At 42.4% G+C, this 11,020-nt stretch overlaps 1 protein-coding gene across 1 annotated transcript; it reads left to right on the top strand.

Moving 5' to 3' along the window:
* Nucleotides 1-821: 821 nt before the first annotated feature.
* On the top strand, nt 822-2,231 carry LOC122783558 (adenylate kinase 8-like). Its single transcript, XM_044048353.1, has one exon. The coding sequence runs from the start codon at nt 822-824 to the stop codon at nt 2,229-2,231; it is 1,410 nt and encodes a 469-aa protein (XP_043904288.1).
* Nucleotides 2,232-11,020: the final 8,789 nt, after the last annotated feature.

Here is an 11,020-nt window from a genome sequence, read left to right as displayed (position 1 = left end):
ACTTCTCCCATAAACTGAGTTAGTAACTGAGTTACTACATTGTAAATGTAACCAGGGAAAATAACTATTGCATCATTTCTTTTTGTTCAAATATGTAGAATTCAACTGTATAATAAAACTGAATATTAAATATGTTTAATGAGTGAAATGGAGATTTAATAGGATAAATGAACAGAAAACACTAATCTACACTATTTTAATTTTGCTGTGGTCCATCTATCAGATTTAATAAATTATTGTAGCTATTATAATTATTACTATGTTTATAAACCTTTGATATTCATATACATTATTGCCTTTTATCTTAATGAGGGAAAAATAATGTCTGTACTTCCTGTTTGAAAACTCTACCTTAGAATTTGCTTGCGAATGCCCTGCCTCTGACTGGCTGAGCAGGACATTTTACTCGACCTTAGCCAATCATCATTACTTATGTGGTTGTCCCGCCCCCTCACCAAAATTACTTTGAGAGCCTGGTCGGATGACACAGCAGCGCTGTAACTATGTGTTATAACTATTGAGACAGTAATTAGTGACAGTAGATTTTCCTGTTTCAGTCTTTATTTTAATGCAGGTTTTCCCATCACTGTAAAAGTGCACAACTTTCTCAACTGCATTTTCTGCATGAAATGCACTTTTTGAGGTTTTATGCTAAGATAAAAGCCACTGTGGAAATCAAAGCTGCTAAGGAAGAGTTAAGAACAGGTAATCTTGAAAGTGGCTTTTAAGATGCAAAAGAACGGAACGCGATCTGCCATACAACACCAACCACTCACTGTGCAGCGTGTTCAGTAACACATTATTGTATTAACTCAGTCCTGATGGATGAGACTGTGAAGCCTCTGAGGATTCCCCCCAAGATGTCGGTTTATGCTGACAAACACGGCATCTTCCACCTTGTACAGAGCATGGTATCCAGTCTGGTAATTGATCGACCCGATGATCCGATCTCCTACCTGATTGGTTTTCTGCAGAGGAGCAGTGTGGACATTCCCAGGATTGTGCTGCTTGGTCCCCCGGCTGTTGGGAAACACACTGTGGCTAAGAAGCTGAGCACTGAACTGGGAGCTGTTCATGTGACCATGCAGAGTCTACTGCAGGACCAATCAGAGCTGGCTGAACAGACACACCAATACACACTCACACAGCAGGAGATTCCTGCAGAGATGCTGGTCCAAATGGTCAAGCAGAGACTGAACAAGGTGGACTGCTTCAACGGGGGCTGGGTGTTGGAGGGAATCCCTAAGACTCGTCTACAGGCGCTGAGTCTTCAGGAGGTCGGGGTCATCCCTGAACACGTTGTGATGCTTAATGCTTCTGATGATGTTTTGCGGGAGAGAAGGAAGGGAAAACTGGTGGACCCCCTGACTGGAGACGTGTACCACCAGACCTTCATCTGGAAGGTTGATGATGACGTTGCTCAGCGTCTGGAGAAGCAGCAGGACCGGTCAGAGAAACAGCACCAAGCTGAGCTGCAGCATTTCCGCTGCGAGGTCACAGGTCTCATGACAGCCTATCAACATGTCCTGAAGATCCTCAACAGTGACCAACCATATGACGACGTCTACCAAGAAGCAATGGCTTTCATCCATACTCACCGTCGCTCCAGAACTCCCAGAATTCTCCTGCTGGGTCCACCTGGATCAGGGAAGAGTCACCAGGCCAAACTGCTGTCCCAAAAATACAAGCTGGTGGACATCTGTTGTGGTCAGCTGTTGAGGTCTATAGCAGCCGATGATTCAAGTCTGGGAGAGAAGATCCAACCATACTTGGGTAACGGACAACCAGTTCCAAACACCCTTGTGCTACAGGTCCTGGAACATCGGCTGAGCCGAGTGGACTGCAGCTGCAGAGGCTGGGTGTTGCATGGGTTCCCTCGAGACCTGGAACAAGCCAGGATGCTGCAGGAGTCCCAGCAGCCGCCCAACAGAGTTTTCATCTTGGAGCTGACGGATGAAGTTTGTCTGGAGAGACTGAGTCAAAGAGCGACAGACCCAGTGAGCGGGGAGAGGTTTCACACTGTGACTCGACCTGCTCCAAGCGCTGAGGTCCAGGGCCGACTAAAGACCAGACCAGAAGACAGTGTACAGAGTGTGGCGCACGCTCTGAATCAGTACAGGACACACAATGACGATCTGCAGCCTGTTTATCCAGATGGACATCACATCGATGCTGATCAGGATCCACAGTCTGTGTTTGAGGCTCTGGAGAGCAGACTGAATACTCTCTAATCGCTGGATTCATCTGGATCCACCATTGCCTGTACGTTTCTAAACTTTGTTCATTTTGGTGTTTTATTTTCAGTTTGTCTCGTCCAGACTTTCAGTCCTTTTCTGCGTATACATGATTTCACTGTTACATTGTTTTCTTGTCTCATGTTCAGTGAGCTATGGTGATATTCATGTTCCTGTGTGGAAGTCAGTCTTAGACAGCTGTGATTTCTGTTTGGGAATGGCAAGAGCAGAAAGTGGGTGGTGGTTCTAACTCCAGAAGATGGTAATGACAGTAATGTAAGCTACAGTTAAACCACATAGAAGAAGTGTGATGTTTCTGCAGCTGGAGGCTGAGACTCAGACCAAACTTACTTTTGTCTTACTGAATCCGTCTTCACCTTCTGTTTACAACAAAAACAAAGTACTTCACTGTGCAAATGTGACCCAGCCACGAGAAAACCAGCCACCAGTCGGCCCAGCACAAACTGGGTAAACAAAGAACAATGGATTTTTTTTACAAAAAATCTGACATTTTCGTTCTTCACAGAATATGCAAGTTGACATTTCGAAGAAGCCACTGAATGTTTCAAATCACAGTATTGAGGGTCTTAAAATCATAAACTTTCTTTTGGAATTATGGTTATTTGATCAATGTGAATGATTCCTAGTTAGGCTGTGGTGATACCACAGTGGAAACACATGGCTATTTAATATGCTGCTGCTCACTGTGACTGCTGCTTATTACTGTGACTGCTGCTTATTACTATGACTGCTGTTTGGAGAAGCTGTGTGTGTGTTTTCACCGTTGAAAAACACTGCAGAAGAACTAAATCATGGCTGTTACAGTGCAAATCTTTGGCTGTAACGGAGGCAGAGTTTTCTAGTCATACTGACACTGATCTCACTTCTGCTGTGCTACGGAAGAAGAAGCCGCAACGTGTAGCCTTTGACTTGCTCCAGAGTTTACACACATATGGGGTGATTACTTAGCGGCCGAATGAAAGTGGCAGGAGATGAGAATACCTGGACAGACAAAAACCAGTACTGAGATGACGACGTGACGCCAGTGATGACAAGAAAGCAGCCTGAACCTCTTATTAACCTTGTATCTTCTTATGGGGTGAGTTTTCATTAACGTCGTCATTCTACGTTACGTTAGTTTTCATTCAAAGTCACCTTCAGAACATTATGTGGCTACATTGTTATTAGCTAGCTCAGTATTGTTGTTCCATCCATACTACAACACAGAGCCACTTAAATGTATTTTATTTTATTTGATATTAGAAATATGTATCTATCTTTGATCCTTCTAACTCTTAAGTATATTATCTGTCTTGTTTCATATTTCATTTGGTTTTTCTCTGGGAACCCTCTGGGACCTCTTCATAGAACCCTCAGTCTCCCTAGACCATTATTGATAAACTGTGACCAGGAAGGGGTTGTGCTATGTAAATGTGATGATTCTGTCCCTTGGCTCCCATAAGGTGCAAATCTTTGTAAATCTAAAGCAGTTTGAGGAGTGCCTACATTCAAATGACCAAATCTTCAAATATTTTCATCACACTTTCAGAATCTGTAAATAATTCCAAATGCCCCTCGGCCCACTTGTTGCTGGTTTCCTCGTGGCTGGGCACAAATGTGTGCAGGGAAATCTCAGGGACCTCCTCCTCCTGTGCAAGGCTCGGTGCTCGCAGAAAGTCAAGTGTATTTTGAGCTGAGCCAGAGTTCAAGCTGCTCCGGTCATTTCACAACATGCAGGACAAACAGGCTGAATCAATAATTTCTCCCTGCCTCTCTTGTTCTGTTAAATGTTATGGAAATCAATTACTTTAGCTGGTGTTTGTGCTGCTCATAATAAAGTTAAATTTATAATAAAGATAACTTTTCTCTCCCAGTCTCTCAAACTTCACAAACTGGCTTCTTCCTTGAGGCGTCGCCACAACGGATCACCTACCTCCATCTTGTCCCTTCTGTCCTCCTCTGCACGTGACCAAACCATCTCCACCTTCACTCTCTTACTTTATACTTACTTTTAAACTGTTCAGTCTGACTGAGCTGTCTCTGGAATATATGCTCATGTGTAATCTTGTCCATCCTGGTCAATCCCAACCAAAATCTTAGCATCTTCAGCTCCACCTCTTGTAATGTGACAATAACAAGTGAGAATGTAAAAAGTGTAGCACCAGATATGACCCTGAGACACTGTCGACTGAAGCTTTAGAATCAGATACTAAAACAATCAGCACCAGCCGTGATGTTCCACACGTGTGTGAACATAAAAGAAAAAAGAAATACTAGACTGAGGCTTCATGTGGATGAGGGAGGTTTAGAGTGGACTAAGACCATGTGTGATGACATGGATGTGTCCAGTAAGACAGAAGCGTGTCATGAACATGTCAAAATAATGTATTTAATAACTTGTGAGTCCACAACAGCTGAAGCATATGTCTGGTCCTTTACGTCCCTGGTAAAGAAGTCTTTTCTTACTGGAAACTGGGGTTTGTGTCACTTTGTGTGGCAGAATGGTAGAAGGTGAGGACAAACCGACAACGCCACCTCAGGGAATTTCACCCCGAGGAAGTAACTAAATAAAATTATTTTAAAACACACCAGGATCAGCCTGCATATACAGTACCTACCAGAGGATAGCAGCGCAGCGCTTCCAACTCGTCAGGAGAGGGAGAGCGAGAGAGAGAGAGAGCGCACGGCTCACTTGCCGTCCACAGCAACTAAAGACCAAAAAGCCATTCAGTCAGCGGACCAACAAGAGCTACCAGCGGCCAGAGCATAATGTATCCAGCTTACCTTCCGACACTGATGTGTTCGCCCACAGTGGAGGGAGCACACTTCAGCTCCGCACAGACTATGCAGCAGACTCTGCAAAGCGTGACACCACTACCACTTGCCGTAACTTCAACACTATATTCAAGAATCCTACCAGAGTAACCTACCGCACACTAGGGGAGTATGGATCACGATCTATCCGTCACGGCCACGCCAAACCACGATCTGACTGATCACCGCATCCGGGAGGAAGGTATGACGCACATCAAAGGCGCAGTCACCTGCCCATATATATAACAGTGGGCGGCACTGCCACGCAATTACGCAATGACGCAACAACTGATTCTGTCCGGTGGTTGAGTGCACCCATAAAGAATGCAGGTCACTTCAACTTGCCACATTCGCAAACAACTCACTTCACACGTCAGCAACATGGGGGGACATTTCAGTCCACCCATGTCCCCACTGCTATATAGTGGCCATCCGTTCAGTGCAAAAGTCACTATTCAAGCATTGGTTACAACTTTCTATGCTGCAAAGAAACCTAAAAAAAACATTGACAAGAAATTGACAAAATAAACTCTGACTGATTGGTCAGTGTGTCGTCACAGGAAGAGACACAAGAATCAAAGAATCAAAAACTGTAGATCAGTTAAAGACTGAACAATCCTAAAAACGTGGGTTCATCTCCAACAATGTTTAAAATCTCCATATTTAACAGAGGAGCTTGGTTGGCGACCAGCATCACACTGTCGCTGTGTTTCAGTGCAGTGACTGTGTCACGGTCATGGAGGAAGAACTGAACGAATAGTTTTAATGAACTGATTCTAATGATTCATTTACACTGAAAACAACTGCTTTACAAGTCACTGTTACTCGTTTGTGTGTGTGTGTCTCACACGGCTGCAGTTTCAGGCAGCCGTGCAGTGATGACTCCGCCCATGATGAGTAGGTACTTTTTTATAGTGGAGATGCAGCCTAAACCGTGCTGAGGCGAGGCAAGGCGAGACGGGACCATAGTGGAAAAGGGCCACATGTTCTTCAGTGTAATAATACCCTGATATTAACATATAGAACTTTAATGCAGTCCCATTAAGCCAGAGTACATTTGAATTCCTTGTATATTGCATGTCATTTCCCTGCAGACAGACACTCCTCTCACCTCACGACTATAAAGACGTGAACACATAAAAAGGCAAATGTTTATCAGCATGATGATCTATATGTTTTAAACCTTGTGAGTATTGTGTGACATTTTTCCTTTATTGGATGACATCCTCTAATATTGATCCTGTAAAAAACCTGAGCTCCTTGACCTCATTTCACAAACAGATGCTGTGACATTGTGCTCGCAGATTAAAATTCAAATTAATCTCCCCGGTGTGTTAAAAAAGAAGAGCAGAGCAAGAGGGGGCAAAATAGAAGAAGAGAAAAAGAAAGAGAGAGAGAGAGGGGAGGGAGAGAATGGCAGACCTTAAATAAAAGGTGTCATCCTCCCTGTTGGAATTTTAATGAAGTGAATTCATCGTCTCTTTCCACAGAGAGAGCAGCAAAGAGAAAAGAACAGTCAGAGCAGCAGGCCTCTCATCAGCACCTTTAAACAAAATATAAACTAAACTAACTCAATAATGATCACTGGCTCACTTTTGTAGGGGAGGAAATATCTACCAGCAAGTAACAATCTCTCCCCAAGAAGTATTCTGTCTTTCCGGCGTTAGCAAGAGGTTTTCCAAAGTAAAGTAAAGTATAGTAAATATTTATTTAATCTGACTCCATTTAAACAACAATTAACTTTACTTTTAAATATTGTTGGGAATTAAAGTTAACCAATCATTTAAAATGTAAACCCTTTAAGAATTCAATCCTATTGTCAAGAAATCTGACATCGGTCTAGTTCAGGGATGGTTTATATTATAAAAACCACTCAGTGGGGTATTTTCACATGACAGTTGAGCCACCTTGACTTGTCTACTTCCTGCACTGAGAACATCAGACCTACACACTTCAAATGAGACAGTGTTTACACTTCAGAGTGGTGGGACTGTCCCCAACTGATGAGGTTTGAACCTAGTTGATTAATTCATTTACTGATAATCAAAGAGCAGAATATACAGAGTGATGATGTTTCGTCTATTGTCTCCAGGGTGTGGTCTTACACTTTCAATCGTTCAAGATTTTCTATATTTTATAAAATACAGACAGTATATTAAACTATAGGCAAGTGTTTAATGCTTTATAAAGTCAGAGAGGAAAAATAATTAAAGTTCAGCTTGATTATGTTCTGCATTTATCTTGTTATGAACTCCTCTGATTAACAATGCACTGCTCTGTGTTACAATCCCTAAAACTGTGTCAAAGTTCCTTGCTGAACTGTCCGTCCATCCATCATCCATCATCCATCCATCCATTCTTTGAGGAGCTGGAGCCACTCCCATCAGCTGTCCAACAACCATAAATACTAACTAGGACTGCATGCAGTCATGACAGGGAGTGCAGCAGCAGTTCCATGACATCACTTAGGACAATTCCAAATGGGCGACAAAATTCCAAATGGACGACAAAATTCCAAATGGACGACAAATTCCAAATGCACAACAAAATTCCTAATGGCCGACTTCCTGTTGAGTTGAGGCCGTGGTTTACGGTCAAATTTTTTGTTTGTCTTGGTCGATCACATCATCACCCCATGTTTCAGGACATTCAGTGGAACTCAACGTATGCCGAGGTCATGGGGCACTTCCTGTTTTGTGGCAAATGGTCAAAATTCACCAGAACGAGGGTTACCATGGCCACGCTGTTTAGAATCTGCAAACCTTTCGACAACTTCTCCACTTTGATGTGTCGAATACAAATTGACGTGTACGACAAATGCGCTCCTGCAAGTTTGCTCATTTACATAGGGTGCAAATCGCCAAAACGGACACCAAAATTCAAAATGGCTGACTTCCTGTTGAGTTGAGGCCATGGTTGCTGTCCTTTTTTCATTTGCCTTCTCACCAAGTTTCGGGAAACTCAGTGGAAATCAATTTTGCCTCTGTTTTCATCTAAGGGGGCGCTATAGAGCCCTTGAGCAACGCACAGGTCCGGGAACTATGCTCATGTCGCATTTTCACCACACATGACCTCCATGACAAGTTTCACAAGTTTTACCACAAAGCCACAGATATAATAATAATCGGAAGGAATAACAGTAGGTTCCTCACACGCATTCGTATCAGGAGCCGTTTCAGGCCGTGACATGCAAGGCTCAGGCCCTAATTAAAAAACATTGATCTCTGGGTACAAATGTATCTCCTCTAATTTAAGTGTAATGTTGTAGAAACCATCCTGAACTGCTGTTTTATCAGTGTAAAGATGAAATCTCACAGAGGAACGATCTACAGTGAGCGGTGTCTTCTTACCCACTATCATTGATCATTGATTTGAATTGTTGCTATAAAGCTTTAACATGGATAGACTTTATTCTTTGAAACCCACAAATCCTCGGTCATAAAGTGTGACACACTGTCTGACATATTTGTTTCTCGACAACAACAACAACAACAAACACACACAAGTCTGCAGAGAGACGTCAGGGTGAAACACACCTGACAGTTATAGCCCTGCTCACACCATTACAGAGTGATGTTCACGTACGACCATGCTGACAAAACTTTATACTCAGGTGTTTTCTCTGCTATACATCATTGCTTTTTGTTTACACACAAGTCATCACTGCAAATTTCAACTTTGCATCAAAATGGATGAAAAGCAACCGGGTCATTTAAATTCTCTTCTCATTATAGTCTGGGAGACACAGATAGAGAGGTCCAATTTACATTTAGATTGTTTCAGCACAAGTAAATTAATCAACACAGCAGCCTGGGCCAACTCACTTGTACAGAATACCTATAAGAATGACACATGCATATATTTATATATACATAGGTATTGTATGTGTTGTGTGTATAAATTTGCACTTCCGGCGCAAAATGAAGCCACTGTCATATTTTTATACGTATCCAGGGATTCACAAGCAGAAAATGCGATCCACTGATTCAGCTTGTGACACTGTGTCGGTAACTAATGCTTTAAAACATTACCACACTGCTTCTCCTCCTCTGTCACCGCTGACATCCCATGGTCACTTCTTCAAAGTGAATATATCAGAGACTCCACCTGCGGAGCATGGAGAAGGACATCTGATCCAACGTGGTCTGAAAGCATTCAGAGTATTATCACCAGCTCAGAATGAAACCTCATGTTCAGTGTGCAGCATTTCCTGTTATTATCCAGTGTATTGAGATGCAAATAACAGCCATGACTCAATATCCTGTTTCTGTGCCCAACAGAATATATAAGTCTATATAACATAAGTGATGTGACGCATTTACTGCATACAATCATCATCACAGTCAGTTCAGAACACGTCCTGCTCCAGAGGTGTGAAAGAAAGAAACTCAGCCAATACACATTACTCATTACTTTAAAAACAAAGAAGTAATGCCTTACTTTACTTAGTTACTCACTGCTTACAGTTATTAGTTACACTACTAGTTACATTACTTTTGGATTATGTGTCAAAAATGTGTCAGAACAAACAAGGCTAAACATTTAGTGCAATTATGAATTTTGTTCATCAACATCTGTAAATAACATGTTACAGGCTGAGCCTGAGGGTGTGTGTGTGTGTGTGTGTTAGTGTACTGTACTGTGTGTTGCGTGCGACATCAGAGTTGTGTGGTGAAGCAGGAAGTAATGTGTGTGTTTACCGCTGTCATCTCTGTGTTTAAGTTATTTTCCCTTTTGTGAGAGAGTCACATAATAACAGGAGAGGCTGTGCGTGAGTCCTGTAGTTAATGTGTGGTTACCATAATAAATCAAGGTAAATATATATACATATACAGTATATGTATGTAAATCTTTCATTGACTGACAGTTCATTTTGTGACCACTAGGGAACACAGGGGTAAACAGATTTCAGCCACTTAGAGTCAATTAGAAAACTCCAGTCACAAATCAGGGAGACAAACACGGCTCACTTAGTACAAAGTCTCTGCTGAGGTCAAAGTGAAGTCGAAAAATGCATCGGCACACTTAATCTGTGCAAAAATCACTGCAGGATTTCAGTCCAGGACTTTCTTCAAGGAATAAACATGCAGCTAGAGGTTGCTGTTGATCCAAAGGTCAAAAACACCTCATTTAAAACAACACAAGAGTCACATAATAACACTTTTGGATCGACTGATAGAGGCAACAGTGGGTCAGCAACTCATGTTCTGTGATGTAAAATCCCTGATTTTCTCTATAGACTTAAGTGTGGGGTAGTGAAGAGTTTACAGAGCAACAGAAACTTCAGTTTCCTGTTGAAGACGTCTGTGTAAAGGTGAGAAAAGCAAACATATTCTTTAGATATTGCAAGCTTAGGTGAGAAGAAGTTTTATTTGGTGTAATGTTTGTTGAAAGTGTTCTTGATAAAGTTTAATGAGTTCAGGGCCCATGTGAACAGGAAGGAGCAGAGAGGATCTCTTAATATGAGACACACAGACGAGCAGGCAGACAGGAAGTGCAGCAAACAGAAAAGATACTGAGGAACATAACAGAACACAAGCATGAGGAGACTCAGGTGACGAGAACAGCAACAGGAGGAGGTGACAGTGGAGAGCTGAACACGTGTTCTGACAGAGATGACAAGAGAGGCAGGGATTACAGGACACAGGTGAGACACACCGGGGTGAGACACACCATGGTGAGACACACCAGGGTGAGACAGACCACACCACGGTGAGACACACCAGGGTGAGACACATCACATCAGGGTGAGACACATCACATCAGGGTGAGACACATCATCAGGGTGGGACACACCAGGGTGAGACACATCAGGGTGAGACACATCAGGGTGAGACACATCAGAGTGAGACAAATCACATCAGGGTGAGACACAGTATTGTAAATACATGAGAAAATAAACTTTTATTATTATAAAACTGAAACAGCCTTGTAATTAATTGTGAAATCTGACAACACCTAGATCAATGTAT

The sequence above is a fragment of the Solea senegalensis genome, linkage group LG1 (genome assembly GCF_019176455.1).
Source record: "Solea senegalensis isolate Sse05_10M linkage group LG1, IFAPA_SoseM_1, whole genome shotgun sequence".
NCBI lineage: Eukaryota > Metazoa > Chordata > Actinopteri > Pleuronectiformes > Soleidae > Solea > Solea senegalensis.
The sequence above is the reverse complement of the archived record's forward strand: the minus strand, read 5'-3'. Positions and strand labels throughout refer to the sequence as shown.

Coding starts and splice junctions, on each gene's coding strand:
- LOC122783558 (XM_044048353.1), top strand. CDS start 822: ATGGATGAGACTGTGAAGCCTCTGAGGATTCCCCCCAAGATGTCGGTT.